This window comes from Ostrinia furnacalis, unplaced genomic scaffold (genome assembly GCF_004193835.3).
Source record: "Ostrinia furnacalis isolate ACB-3 unplaced genomic scaffold, ASM419383v2 OfSCF4979, whole genome shotgun sequence".
Taxonomy (NCBI): domain Eukaryota; kingdom Metazoa; phylum Arthropoda; class Insecta; order Lepidoptera; family Crambidae; genus Ostrinia; species Ostrinia furnacalis.
This window is the reverse complement of record NW_021135218.1, coordinates 130,072-146,630: the sequence shown is the minus strand read 5'-3', so window position 1 is coordinate 146,630 and position 16,559 is coordinate 130,072. Positions and strand designations below refer to the sequence as shown.

Here is a 16,559-nt window from a genome sequence, read left to right as displayed (position 1 = left end):
GAGAAAATTTTCCATAGCTTAATTAATTAATTATTGTTGAAGTGAGACATGCAAATTCGTCAATAGTTGTATGCGAGCAGCGAATTCGAAAACCGTAGTTTGGACCGAGTCCTGTCGTCCTTCCAATTTCAGTCTGCGTTGGGACGCGGCTCGCGTAGACATGTTCTCTGTTGCTGGAGGACTCACGTAAAATATTCACGTGGTGATTCATTTAATCGTAATACTTAAATGGAGTTTAATTAATAATAGTTATATTTCACTTGATCATGATGTCGGAAGAAATGGCTACCCGTCTTTTCCTACGAGTCAACGAGACTTACGAACATTTTTACAACCGATGCAACAACCTTTCGAACTTTGACTGCAGTGAGGAAGAAATGCTATGGTGGATGATGGGTTCCCGCCGGTTACCTTTGAAAGAAATAGTGCCGATCAGTATCGTACTTGTGGTGATATTTTTGACTGGTGTTATTGGTAACGTGTGCGTTTGCGTTGTGATCGTGAAGCACCCGGGATTGCATACGGCTACTAACTATTACCTGTTCAGTTTGGCGGTTAGTGACTTGCTGCTGCTGTTATTTGGTAAGTTTATAAGTTAACTTTTGAGACTTCGTTTAACTTTAAGGGGATTCATATTAGTTTTAAGAAACCAAATTTTCGTGTCAAAATTGCCATCGAAACTAGTAATGGAAAAAGTTTGGCGTCGCAGAGCCGGAGGCGTTTCAAAGGCAGATGTCATAATTTGCTTCGATATCAGATTTTCAAAGTTTATTGAGGAATAAGCCGAGATGTTATCACTTTATTAGATACCTACACAGTTTGGTGCTACGAGTATGTTTTAATGTTGGCATATTAAAATTCGTGCTGGAATTTCCCAATTTTCTTTTCGACAGATAAGTAAATGTTGTCGTGTAAAGGACGACGGATACTAAAGTTTATTTATCAATTAAACTATTTTTTTTAAAGTGTCGTTCATAATGGAGAGCTGCGATTGTAATGCTATAATGACTCTAGAAATTAGCCTTAGTCTATCTCTATTTTCTTACTAATATTATTAAATCCTGTTAATTCCATCTTTCCATTACATTTAAAACGATATTCATTTATTTGTCAAAATAGTGTCAAGTCGGTCTTTCTGCGAAACTGAATTTCACGCGGACGAAAGCGCGGACAAAAGCTATTATTATAATGCCTAGGCATCCCATTAGCCCAATCTGAAACTACACACGTGTTTCTCTCCAGTGTCCATTAGTCCGAGTTTCCGTACCTTCCCTACCTACCCAAGGTACCGTTAGAGTCCTAATTACAGAGATTTATAATCACTTAAGAGCCTAGGAAGTGGGGGTAGCAATAAGGGTTGTAGTCAGGAGCATATCTAGTTCGTAACAGCTGTAATATACGGGGCCCTAGACTATAGGGGCTCCCAGAGACCAGGCAACTCTTAGGAGTCTAATGCCCGTTTTCACCATCAATCCCTAATTTTTAAATGACCCTTATGAAAACAAAATTCATAATAATATTATGTGTTACCATTGGGGTCGCTTATAAATTAGGGTTTGTTGGTGAAAACGGGCATTAGGTTAGGTTTTCAAGGCATTTGTTGTCGTCGTTTGTTGCGGCGCTTCTTCTTAGGACTTGCCAAATGTTGGTCTCGAAGCGCTGGTAGGGCAAAAAGATTATGCTAAGAGCAAAACTTTATTTTTTTTAATTAGTCTTTTATTTTTTTTATATTTGACGATTTGTAAGCACTATTTTAATAGTCTATGCTAATAAAGGAATTTTGACTTTATTTTTGACATTTTCAAAATATTTAGATCGAGAGGCGACGAAAAAAAATTATAACAATCTTAGGTTAAGCTTTTTCAAGGTCAATCATCAGGGCCTCACGATCGCAGGGCCCTACAATTTAGCAATGACTTTTTTATATCTTCAAACAGGGGGTCCCGAGGATTGCATTGCCTAAGGGCCCCGATATGATTAGTAGCCCTTAATACCTAAAACATGTTTAGATAGATGAAAAAAAAACGTTTTGGGGCCCCAAACAATTTTGATACGGGCCCGTCTTAGCACGCTACGCCACTGGTTGCGGTCCTTTAATGTTCTAATTTTCTTCTAAGGCTTTATTCCTGTTACTCAGACCGTAATAGTCACTAAAGACTGGGCTTTGTACGTACATACTTGAACTGAATTGCCTCTATAAAAAGTTCAATAGGGAAGTACCTACTTAGGTACACCGAATCGTCAAGCCGGTACATAATGTAACTCAGTCATAAATGTTGCGGTAAAACCTGTGCGTGTCCTTCTATTTTGGTTTGAAATGGAACGCGAATAAATAAATAAGTATTTATAAGTATGTATTTTAACCATTAGGGGAATTGGAATAAGGGGTTTTTGACTTACTTGACTTAAGGTCCTATGTCCCCTAGATGGGGCAGAGGGCGTCCACAACAGTCCTCCATCGCGTTCGGTCTTGAGCTTCGCGCTTGATCTCGCTCCAGGTCTTGCCGATTTTCTTCGCCTCGTCTGTTACAGTGCGCTGCCAAGTTTGCTAGGGGTTTTTTGGTAGGTAATAATTATAAGGAGTGAGTAGTGCAGTAAGTAAGGTGGTATTACTACCGTAGTACTTATTACTGAGAGGAGTGAAGAGAAATAGGATCAAAAATTAATTTTGTATCATACCTTGAAGTTTACCGAAACTTTTTAAACCTACCTTAAGTATACATCCCACATCTGAACTAATTTTAACTTACACGAAAGTTTGGATGCTTGCTAATCCTTCACACAAAAACTTCTAGAATGATTTTGATACATTAAAGTGGGCGTAAAGTAAAATGGGCTGATAATTTCTATGAATCTACCTACATAGTATGTGTTTATATTATGTTAATCTTTTCTCGTTAGTTAAATAAATATATAGACACGATGTTGTAATTGTAGGGAAGATTATTAATACGCTATGATAATATTGTGATTCGCGTTTATGTTAGGCTTAGTTGGAATTTGGAGTAGGTAGCATGTAATGTTTGGTAATTTGAGATAGCATTACATATTATCTAACCTACCTAATATCATAGGCATATGCCTATTATGGAATACTAGGAATACTAGTTAATGCCCGCGGCTTCTGCGAGAATTTGGGTTGCCAAGGCAAAACACAAGTCTACTTTTTAACCTAAAACATAATTAACATCATTAAAGTCAACCATTACAAATAGGCCTCCTTATAGAATGCAAAATTCATGTAACAATACGAATTTGACTAATCTCTAGCTTTGAGAAAAAATGAATCTTTTTTATAAAAGTGCCACCGAATGTGTCATCAGTTGTATGTACTTAAATGGGTACTTATATTTTTGGAACCTAAACTTTCCAAGGGAAAGGTAATTTCAACGTTAAAAACATTTATTTTCAGTAAGTAGGCTTATGAAGAGCACTTTTACCATGGCACTGTCCCATTAAAGATAACATAAATACCATAATTAATGCCAGCTTACATAAAGAGAAAGTGGCTACTTCATATAACATAACGTATTGGGAGGTTATGAAAGATAGAGAGAACTGTAGAGGAGAGATTATACCTCTTATATCATTTATGATCTTCCATAGTAAGTTATTGAGTATATTAAGTAAATATTGGGTAATTGAGTTGTTTACCTGTTTCGGTAGGTAATAGAGATACGTAACATTCGAACCCAATTACTGCTGTCTGTGCCAATATTATACGTTAATCTGCGATCACATTCTAAGAAGATATTACCAATATTACTTGGACTTGTAATATTAACGAAGTTATAAATTCAAAGTAAAAGAAATATTCGAATACATAATGCCTATAAAATGAACCATGTAATTCTTTTTCAGCATTTTAATATTAAACAAGTTTGATAAGGACAGCATTTTAAATAGCTATTGTTCGGTAAAATGATTGTAAGAGCGTTTTCCGGAAAGTCCAATAATGAGATTTTAAAATTGTGTTATTCGAGAGATTTCGCGCTGACAACAAATTGATTCGCCCTTCAATGTTGGTGCTCGTATTATTGAGAGGCAGAATACTTTATTTTAGGCCATTTTATTCACAAACAAAACATTTTAATCATCTCTTTTTTTTTTCATAGTAAATAGGTATTTTTTAATAACTTGAAAAACTCGAATTACTTACATAAGATGTGAATCGAACCCACAACCTTTTCTTTGCCAGGCGACTGCTCTACTATCCGAGCGTGGGTTTGATTCCCACCATAGGCAATTCGATTTGTTCAAGTTAGCTATTTAAAATTTAGTTTGTGATGCGACTTAACGCAAAAAGATAGGATTTTATTTAAATTGAAATTGAAGATTACATAATGTCATGAAACATACTAAAACCTTTGAACAAGATGGAGAATAATTTACTGTCGGACTGCTTGAAATTAACGACAAACATGTCAAGTTAGCTTTGAGTTTAGAGTGCTACAGACAAAAGGAAAGCTCTAAGTTTGATTGATCGATCTAGCGTCCTAACGGAATATTCGATTAAGCACTAAAACTGGTTTTGCTCGGTACTGTTCGGTTTCATTGGACTAATTCACTGATCGTTAAGCTTCTTGGCGATTGGCATGATTTATTAACCTACGTTTAAAAAAGTATACCTACAGTAATTACTTAAAGAAAATTAGTATTAGTTTTCAACAGAATAATCAAATTTTTACTGTCTCTGTTAAGTCTAGTCAATTACTTTTACTTTGAAAGACTTTGAATTGATTTATATCTGTAAGTGGTTAAGATTATTTAACGCAACAAATTAAAAGTTTCAACTTTTTAAAATAAAAATCCAATTTTATCACAACTGATCACTTCAGCTTTATCCTAAAACAATATAACTATTGGTTGTTTAAAACTCTTTATTGTTTCTTGTTTTAGGTTATTAAAAAAAAGAGAATTTCTCTTGTGGAAAGATTCCATGAATGGGCAAAAATCCTTGTAAATAAGTGATCCATTTTCCGGTAAACAGCGGTTTCATTTCACCCCATTCCCGGTAGAGTCTCTCTTTTCGTACATCTTAACCTTGACACGTCAATATTTGCCTAATAACAACGCGGATACAATAGCATAAAGGTGAGTATTGACTAGAACATTTACTTGTAACAGAACAACGAGCCGCTCTATTCTTTTACGTGGCAAACGTGCTTTAGAAATTGACGTTTTAACCATTCTATACAGGGTGTTAGGTAAATGGGTATATGAGCCGACACTAGCCCATGTTAACATGGTCATATAAATGGTATGGTGAAGTCAGAAAATTGATATCTTCATCTTCATTTTAATTATTTTAATTTTCATACAAATCGGATTTTATAAAATTTACATGGGCTAGTGTCGGCTCATATACCCATTTACCTAATACCCTGTAGAATAGAACATCACATTACACGAAAATGTTTTAGTGTATATCCACCTTAGGTGGATCGTAATAACAACCAATTTGTTGGGAGCTGTCAGCCGTCAGTAATGTCATGATCCAATCAATTCCCACAGGAAAACCCCGCTTTTAATATTCCCTGATTTAATATACCTGATACATCGACTTAAATGTACAGTCTACAGCCATCAAAATACACTTTTTGTTGAAAAATGGCATCTATTGTGACTACATAAGGCCGTGTGTTGATGTGTTGTCGACTTTATATTACGTTCTTACGACCAGTAATGTGAAACAGCGATTAACGGCTTAGCAGCTTTACGAAGCTCAATGCAGCTCAAGTGCTTTGAACGAAAACTTAGTATTAGGCAAACCTCAAATAAAGCTTGGTTCTTTATTAGCTAAAAACCTTTTTTTCATATCATTCTTTCTATATTAACTAAATAAACGTTGTTGAATGTAGTACACGTACCGCACCCTACTTTACATATTTTTATGGCAGCCCATTTGTGATATTCTTCTTTACATAATTTAACCAAACATGCTCCATTTAGGCAGTAATATTTACAAATTTTTCACAACAACATTATAATGAATTGTTTTGGAATTTATGCAAAAAGCTTTCGTCATCAACAGCATGTGTGTGTGTGTGTGCCAGTGGATTGTAAAGGTCCACTGCTGGACTATGAGCTTCCTCCACTCTAGTGGAGGGTTTTGCCATAATCCCCACTCTAGGCAGGCGGGTTGGAGATCGAAATGCCAAAAAGCTTTATTAAACTTCATTTTAATAGGTATTTTGTCGTTAGTCTTTCGTCAGTAGCTTTATAATCAGGTTAAAACGTGGCAATTTGTATGCTATTATACAGGGTGTTAGGTAAATGGGTATATGTGCCGACACTGGCCCATGTTAACATGGTCATATAAATGGTATGGTGAAGTCAGAAAATTGATACTTCATTTTAATTATTTTATTTTTCATACAAATCGGATTCTATAAAATTTATTTTGTGTGAAAATTAAAAAAAAATGATTTCAAATTTCTGACTTCACCATACCATTTATATGACCATGTTAACATGGGCTAGTGTCGGCACATATACCCATTTACCTAACACCCTGTAAATCAATTAAGTAAACCACGTAAATGAAACCCTAGGAATCCTGGGATTACCGATGCTACGCTGCCACGACGTAATTTCGTAGCAAGCGGAGCTACGAAAGAGCCGTAGTAGCTGCGTAGCAGCGTTGCCAGTTTATTTTTCGCCAAGTCGGGACTTTGGTACTTTTTGAGTAAAAATAGCGGGATTCTTCCATCAGAAGCGGGACACAGTAAAAAAACGTATATAATCAAAGGTTTTCAAATATTTATCTTTTTATTTGACTTAAAATTACGTTTACGTGACAATAGATAGCAAAAGTAGCCATAGAAAATGTATTTTAACAAAAAAATAATGTTTTAAATCAGATTTACTCTATCGTTAAATTCGTCTTTAGAATAAAAAAAGAAAAAAAAAGTTTTATTCTTTATATGGGCGTTTCAAACAATAGTCTGGTGAATTAGTGAGTGTCTCTCTCCGAAAAGCGGGACCGAGCCTGTCCCGCGCGGGACATTTAATTTGATTAAAAAATCGGGACGTCCCGCCAAAATCGGGACGTCTGGCAACGCTGCTGCGTAGCTACCAGATGATTTGTTATTGCTGTCGGCCTCTCGTATAATCCGACAGATGGCGGTGTACTCTGTAGATCGTGTTAAGGCGCCTACGGTCTAGTAATTTATTGTTTGTTAACTAACGCGGTATCGGTATCAATGTATATGTCACCGTAAGATTGCAAACATCGTTCGATTACAATCTATCTCGTGAGATTGTAAACTGTCGAAAAATTGTGAACCGTAACATATGATTGCAATTTAACGCATTATTTTTCGCTATATTGTAATCTATCGAAGTGAAACTGTAAAATTACAATCTGTCCCGCGTCAAATTGTCAACTGTCCGAAAGCTCTTCCTAATTGGTCGGTCTTATTGTAAGAGCGACCAATCACGACCAGCCGTTCTTTGTCCCCACAGAGTTAGAAATGAAATAGAGGTGATAGTTAAATAAAATAAATACACTTCAAAAATTCTTCAAGTATTTATTTATTATTTAGTAGGTAACAATTATTTTGTCTTTAAACATAAAATAAAATTGGAAATATCAAAAAAACACTTTTATAAAAAATATTTTGTCGTGTAACAAAAAATAAAATTAAACACAAAAACGGTTATTTTGTCCTCAAACTCGAACTGAAATTGGGAAATTATAAAAAAAAACTTATAAAAAATCAATCATTTTGTCCTCTAACCTTGAGATTTAATTATGCTGTACTCATCTAACAATTTTATTATACTTTGTATTCTTTGATTTAATTTTGTCCATTCTAATTTTTTACTATTTTCATTATGCCTACTGTAATATTTTTGTAACTCTATGGTAAATTCGTTCGGATCAACAATACATGTTTTTTCAGAGGCATTTTGTTGACTAGGCTATTGAGATCCGACATGGCAAATAGTATTCAATGAGATCACTTAAGTTCACACGCATACAAATATTAAAACACGAAAAATTTATGTAATTTAGGTACGTTATGTTCGGAACCTAATTCGTTGGTTTATCACAGATTTTTTTACGTCCACAATAATTTTACATAACTAATTCTATACATAGATATGTTATTTTTAACACGAAATTAATTTATAATCACAAAAACACATAGTTTACATTTAACAACAAACCAAATAACAAACAAATATGGCGAGTGCCGGGGCGGCGGGGGGCACATAACGTTCAACCAATCAGCGCCTGAGATCACAATTTGACCGCTTCCCATCGATAGATTACAATAAAGCGAAAAATAATGCGTTAAATTGCAATCATATGTTACGGTTTACAATTTTTCGACAGTTTACAATCTCACGAGATAGATTGTAATCAAACGATGTTTATAATCTTACGGTGACATAGGTATATACTTCTTAGTTAACACGACTTCTTTTCGTGTCGACAACAAACCTACACAGTGTCAGCCCAAAACTCCGCCACAAGAGTTATGAGTTTATTTGTGTAATTTGTAAGGACATATTGATTACTAGCTTTCCGCCCGCGGCTTGGCCCCATGGAATTTTGTCTGTCATAGAAAAACATAATCGCGCGCGTCCCTGTTTCAAAAACCGGGATAAAACCTATCCTATGTCCTTTCCCGGGCCTTAAAGTCCTCAAACTATCTCTATGCCAAATTTCATCAAAATCGGTTCCGTGGTTTAGGCGTGAAAGAGAGACAGACAGACAGAGTTACTTTCGCATTTATAATATTAATATAGAAAAATATAGATTTCCAATAACTGTCCTCTCTCCACTTGTTCTAGTGATAAGACCGGCTAATTGAGCGGTTCCGATTAATTATGTTTCTTGTAGTTATCGGTTTGTGGTAGCCTACAATTATGTATTATGTAATATCAGTGTAATATAACTTATATATCACAATTAAAATAGATACCGCCCTAGAATTGGACCCGATTTACGTAGTACCTCTCAACTCTCAGGGGACACAAGTTGAAGGACTCCAAAAATAACCAGCTAAGTGGACTGGAAAGGATGGCAATGGAAAAATAGTGTCCTTCCAGTTATGATGACAACTTTGTGTTTGTTGTGGACAAGAATAACTCGCAGAATTTCGTCGTCAACCCATTACCTAACTCTTGATGGAGCTAATTGTACACTAACTCAAAATAAAGTACTATACTAATACTAGCTTTTGCTTGTGGCTTCGCTTGCATTGGCGTACTACAGAAAGTTGCCTTAATCTCGGACTACGGGTGTCTATGGGCAACGGTACCTACTTACCATCAGGTGATCCGTCGCTCGTTTGCCTCCTTTCCCATAAAAAAACCATCATTGAATCACTTTATCTATTCGTGAAAACCGCATAATAGTCCGTTCACTTATTTTTGAATATAACACGAACAGACGCGGCGGAAGATTTTGTTTTTTACTTTCTTCTTCATGTTTCTAATAAATACGTGCAGTCAGTGAAGTAAGTTGTAGAGACAGAAAATGTGATTGCAATTCAGTTTTAAAATTGCTAGGTACTTTTAAATTTATTTCGATGTGTAAGGATGTAACTATTTTTTACGCCAATACATTTTGGAAAAGTCGGCTAACAAACCATGTTGCCACACAGTTTAACTGAGTTGCGGAGTGTTATCCAACTCTAGAGCTGTGTTAACTTGTTGTACTTTAACTTTGACAAACATCAAAAATCTGCCAAACTCCATACAAAAACACCGGTCATCGTTACAGTTACTGTTAAGTTAGGTGGTGCAACTCAGCCTTAAATTAGTTCGATGTGTAGGTTAACCTATTTTCTTCCACCAACACAGTCATGTAGAAAAAGTCGGCTAACAAACCCTGTGCCACAGGGTTAACTGAGCGGAATCATAGTGGAGTGTTATTCAACTCTAATGGTGGTAAAAGTCAGTCTCTGGGGAACACACTAAAGCCAGGATAATGTGTTGTTGGCCACAGCAATTACAGTTTAACACAACCTTGGTTTTAAGTTAAACAGGTACCTAAGGGTTAGTTGCGGCCAACTGATAGTTGTTCCAAAATTGTTTCATCTTATTACACCAAATAATTAGTTCCATGTTGAGTGGATTAGTAAACTAACTAACCGACTAACGAGTACAGTGATTTTGTAACTTTATTTTAAGTGGAGGATTATTATTATTGTTGTAACTGAATAGGAAGATGGCAGGTCAACCTAAACACTGTGGTGATAGGACTACATTATTCTAAACTAGCGGCCGCCCGCGACTTCGTACTCGTGGACCCCGTTTTACCCCGTTTTAACCAATGGTACACTGTGCTTTAAATACATAACATTTCTTTATTTAATAAAATTTCAGTATTATTTAATTTACGAACGTCAAAAGCAGTAGTTTGAACAGTGCTTGATGGATGGCGTTGCACGGCTTCGTCGTCCGCATGAATATTTACGAACGTCAAAAGCAATGTTGATAGATGACGCTTTTTTGTAAATATTTCTCACGTAGTATTTATTGAAATTTGGTTTGCAACATATCGTCATAAATTATAGCCTATATGTTATTCTTGGTTATCCCAACTAATATTATAAATGCGAAAGTAACTCTGTCTGTCTGTCTGTCTGTTACGATTTCCCGCTTAAACCTCGCAACCGATTTTGATGAAATTTGGCATAGAGATAGTTTGAGTCCCGGGAAAGAACACAGGATAGTTTTTATCCCGGTTTTTGAAACAGGGACGCGCGCGATAAAGTTTTTCTGTGACAGACAAAATTCAACGCGGGCGAAGCCGCGGGCGGAAAGCTAGTAAACAATAATACTGTAAAGTTTCGTCGAAATCCGTTCAGTAGTTTTTGCGTGAAAGAGTAACAAACATGTTGACATCCAGACATCCTGACATCCATACAAACTTTTGTATTTATAATATTAAAGTAGGATGGATATGAAATAGACTATATTAAATACATAATATAATAAAGTCAGAGATTTGGCAGGTGTGTAATAAGCTGATAAATGATTCAACTATTATAATTTAATTAATCACATTGAATATATGTGTCGCTTCATATGTTTGTGCACTGATTGATCAATTAGTTCCATATAAACAGTGAGAAGATGATTACCATGAAAAAAAACAAGCGCATCGTCTAAAGTGTGGCAAAAAACTTATGTCATCCACATACGTTGTCAATTTTTCCGAAAGTAGAAGAGTTTTAACAATTTTAAATGTTTTTTAATTAATAATCTATCTAATAAGACATTTAATTTAAAAAATACCAGTCAGAATGGTCCACTCTAGTTGCTTCACTTTTCTTGCGCGTACCTACATACCTGTCTAGACTTTATTAAGACCAGTTCTCCTCAACCGACTGAGCTGGTATACTTATGTAAGTATATACCTAACCTTGAACTTGACCACGTTTATTATCCGTTATATAGTGTTTCTAAGACTAAAGTTCGGACTAAACTAGCCAGCTCCATCCATCATATCAGGTCCCCAAAGTTTATCTAAACAACTTGGTCCCTTTATTTTTCGGTTGACAGTATAAACGGGATGGGTTGGGTCCAAGAAAGTGCGCCCTAAATCATCAAACATACACATACCTACTTTGACTTTGTAAACTATGAGGAAAAAGTTGTCAACTAGGTTAACACCTGATGACCTGACTGATGACTGATGATATATGTAGAGTAGCTGGGGTTACAGATAGGTTTTTCTCGCGGTTTCACTCGCTTTCTCGATTTGGATTGCCTTTCGGTTTGCTTTCTGCCACGGCCATTCTACATATTTAGTTAACTCTAGTTTTGATTGAGAACTCCTTGATATTTTTCTTAGAAGTTACTGTAATGAGAGTATTATGTATAATGCTGTTGGCATGAAATAAATAAAGTTTTGGAATAATTTGAACTAAGTCTCACAGATCTAGAATACAAGGAATATAATAATTATCATCAAGTGTAGAGCACTTGATGATATTATATTCTGTTTTTGGTTGTGGTAGCAAAAGCTATTAATGTTATCCAATTTAGTAGCTGTACTTGAGTTTATTCTAAGTACCAATAAATTGGACAAGTAAGGTAATCTAAGGATTAATTGCGAGACTGAGGTGACTTTCAAAGGAAAAGTGCCAGGACCATTAATCAGAAGCGTAGTGAGGGTATACAAATTTTAATGGACTCTTGCAGAAATCTCTTCATCGATATTGTCGTCTGACTAAGAATATTGTCGGTGAAAGTGGATTGCGGTCTTTAACGTGATTAATTGTTGTTTTGTTCTCCGGTACGAGAAGTTGAGATTTGAATGTCTGAAAGATGACTTGAGTTTAGAGATTTTACAGTAAGTAGTAGGTATCTTCTTGCACATCCTCCTTTCTTTAAATGCTAACATTTGTGTAGGCACACTTATTTACCTACATTCTTGTGTAAAAAAACATTTTAACTGTCGCTCCTACAGGTTCAGGCAAAACAAAGCAGGTATTTTTTTAATTTTTTTTTTATTTGACTGCAATCGCACCTGATGTTAAGTGAGATGCATTCTAGGATGGTAGGTTCATCCTACTATCCTACTAGTCCTACTATCCTATCCTACCTACTTTTTGTGTGGACGTCTGGATGTTAACATGTTTGTTACTCTTTCACGCAAAAACTTCTGAACGGATTTGCATGAAACTTTACAGTATTATTGTTTATTACCCAGAATAACATATAATTTATGACGATCTGTGACAAACTAAATTTCAAACGGGTGAAGCCGCGGGCAAAAGCTAGTACCTAAATAACTGTAATTTTGTATTTGAATGCACCAAAATATGTGTGTTTCCTATTGTAAAATAAACTGAACTAGTGAGGCAAGGTGCCTTCAGTTTATTTGCGGTTACAAGACAGCCTAAGTGATCGGCAAGCACTGCTGTATTTACTCAGGTCGGAGTAAACACTCGGTAGGAACCATTTAATCAACTGTATTTTGCTTTCTTATGGGTATTTACACCACAATACACACACAACCGCATTTGTTGAAGCTTTTGAATGTAATTTTTCGGTCTATTCCACTTTGTTTACCTTGATTTGTTGATCACCTAGGTGATCAAAAGCACCAAAATGTTGCTTGGGGTTCACTTTGATCACCTGGGTGATCAAAATAGAATAGACCCATTCTTCCCATAACGAGAAAGCTCTTGGTTGGAAAGTGATGATCAGGCGGAATCCTCAACCAAAGATGAACTGGTTGTCTTACTCCCAATTGCTGAAACACAACATTTGACATTGTTGTTAAGGCGATAGCTAAGGCAAGAATTAAGGTTGATTTGGTTATTCATAAAGCATATTGATTTATGAATATTTATGAATTTACATGTAATTATTACGACATACACCTAGCATTATCATAATAATATTATTTTAACAGGACACTTTACTTAGTTTTCTTATTGAAGATGCTTACTAAAAATAAAGAAATCTTATAATCTTCGAAAAGGCAGGCAATTCTGCCGTGTAGCCGATGTCAATTATAAGCGAGCGATCTGTCACCATCTATCAACCCACAAAACTCTACTATAAAAATATATACAGATATCAGCCAGGTCAGACCAAGTAAAATCAAGTGATAATTTTCTGCTATGAAGGCTATCTCGCTATTTACTTATTATTATTTTTAAAAGCTTTCGTTTCATTAATTGTTTTGCCGGGTTAAGGATGCGCGCCATGAAAAAAATCTCGATGTTTTTATAACAAAATGTGTTGGCCGACGATTTTTTTTACTAAGTTATTGAATGAAAATTATAATAATAAAGAAGTACTAACTTTATTTGGCATAAGACACAACTACACAAGACAATAAAATCCAAATAAGGGTAACAGCTTGTGCCTTTCTGGCAAAGGGGCTTAACATTAACCGAGGCAGCTGTAGATAATTTAGCACGCCTCGACACTGTTTGAAATGAGCACTTTTCTCGCTGAAGCATTCATCATCATTTCAGCCATAGGACGTCCACTGCTGAACATAGGCCACCCCCATGATTTCCACAATGGCCGGTTGATGGCGGCATGCATCCAGCGCCTTCCCGCTACCTTTATGAGGTCGTCGGTCCACCTCGTGGGTGGACGTCCTTTCCGGTACGTGGCCTGCACCGTTGAAGCATTATCATATTTAATTTCGGATCAAGAGTCCAACTTTATAATCACTAGGTAGACTAAACCACGCGGTTTTTTGACACTAACTTTTAATTAGCATTTCAACATTTTACTCGTGAACATTTCAACTAAGCCGTTCTAGAATTAACTTTCAAACGTAGGGCTTAAGGTAAGGCAGAAACTTGAGTGCAGCGAGGGATTAACCAGCTGAAGCCTGATCGGATTTATATAGACTGAAGATATACAATAGTATACCTGCGAGACAATGCAATGTTAGGCTTTTAACACTTTCATCAATCAGTATTTTACAACAGTTAACTGTTTGCATAAAATGTAAAACCCTAACCCGTCTGGCCAGCGAGGGGAGTATAGGCATAGGCCAACTCCTTCATTTGTAATTACATTTTTTTAAATATTTGAGACTAAATGACAGAACAGAGGCCAAAACGCGGAGATGAGAATAACGTGGTTTTTGCGATAGTATAATAGTAAGTAAAGCTAAAAGTAAGCTTGTTAGTTATTAGTAGGGATGTTATGGATATGTAGTTTCGGTTATGGATACGGTTACGGATATAGGAATAATATTATACCGGTTTCGGTTACGGTTACGGATATTTATTTATTTCGGATATCCGAAAGTTTCCGTTATAATGCTATACAAAAAATAATTTACACTGCCTACATCCGAAACTATCCGTAACTTTTGAATCGGTTACGGTTACGGTTTCGGATATTTTTTTATATCGGATTTCCGAAAGTTTCGGTTACGGTTACGGATATCCATAACATCCCTGGTTATTAGTTAAGGTTTAAGTAACTAACTACCTAAGTAAGTAAATTTACTAGGGTAGGTACCCTTGTGAATTCGGCGGAAAGAAAAAGTGATTGGCATTTTAATAAACGACGATTTTCCTCTTTCATTAAGTAGAGGTTACGAAGGACAAAAAAATAATATCTTACAAATGCAGCAATCATAATTTGAATAACTCAGTTTTTCAGCCTTAATTGAAAAAAGCGTATAATTTAGATTTCCTTTTTAGACTCTTTCTACGATTATATTATTTACCATTGCAAAATACAGTCGGCACGGGTTTTGAGATTATATAGGTACGAGTAAGTAACTAAGTACCTACTATATACTTACTAAATTGTCGACTAGGTTTAGTCACGGTAATACTATCTATACAGTATTCCAACTCGGCCATATTTTTGAAATAAATGTCAACAGCCGCGCGGAACGTCATCGTATGACAACATGCGTTAGGGCTGCCTACTTGCAGACCCTATTTTCATTATTATGCCTACTTTGTATTGTGAATGTATTTTGTGATAGTAATTTTTATTTTATTTTGACAAACAAAATACTTTGTGAATGAAATAGGATAAAAATTGATGTTGTTTTGTGATTAGTGGATTTAATTGAAAAAATATATTTGTGTTAAGATTTAGTAACAAATCTTATAAATTTTCGACCGTAAAATGTATGCGTCTCGACTTAGGCGTACAAAATGCGTGCTGTATAATATACAGGGTGTTAGGTAAATGGGTTTATAAGCCGACACTAGCCCATGGTATAGAAATGGTATGGTGAAGTCAGAAAATTGATATTATCATTTTAATAATTTTAATTTTCATACAAATCTGATTTTATAAATGTTATTTTGTATGAAAATTAAAAAAAAAAACGATGATATCACTGACTTCACCATATCTACCATTTATATGCATAGGTATGTTAACATGGTCTACTGTCGGCTTGTAAACCTGTTTACCTAACACCCTGTATAAATAGGTACTTGTAATTATTTTTTATAAAAATAGAGCGCTTACTGTTTAAAAACAACACATCGTCCGTTTATTACTGTGACACATTCGCGACACCCCCGACTTTTGCATGTCGAGCGCATACCGAGATTCGAATTTCGAAGGAAAGCTCGCGTTTTGTCCGTTTATATGAAGTTACAATACTGTATGATAGTATTACCGTGGTTTAGTGGTATTTTTACGAGTATCTTTGGAACTCACGTCAAAGGCTGAACTAAATACTTCATCTAGTTCAAGTCTGTTTGTGGAATACTTTGTTTCGTCGACAGTACATCAAACTGCTTTCTTTGCAAAATCGCTTCTAAATAGAAGTTGAAATCAACTGAATACCAAAAACTTATTTAAATACAAACTTATTTAAAGAAACAAAATGAGTTCAAAAGATTTAATAAAATGGATCTACGGATCCTAAGCCCGTGTTACGAAACTATTATTTTACTTTAGTGTGAATTCAAGATTGTAACTTGTCCAAATATTGAAATTCAAGTAACCACACGCTTGACTTTTAAATTGAAATCGAATTGCGAGGTTCGTTACAGAAAATACATTTCTTCATTCATTGTGGCTTTTCCTTTTCTTCCGTTTGTGATGTTTGTATGTACCTACAAACCTCGTAATGTCAA

General features: G+C 35.4%; 1 protein-coding gene across 1 annotated transcript in view; it reads left to right on the top strand.

Annotated features, from left to right (window-relative positions):
• The first annotated feature begins 281 nt into the window (after window positions 1-281).
• Window positions 282-16,559, top strand: part of NGR-A25 (neuropeptide receptor A25) — a 102,526-nt gene continuing 86,248 nt past the window's right edge. Inside the window, exon 1 of the mRNA XM_028315109.1 lies at window positions 282-582. Within this exon, the coding sequence (XP_028170910.1) occupies window positions 282-582 (301 nt within the window). The remainder of the gene's footprint in view (window positions 583-16,559) is intronic.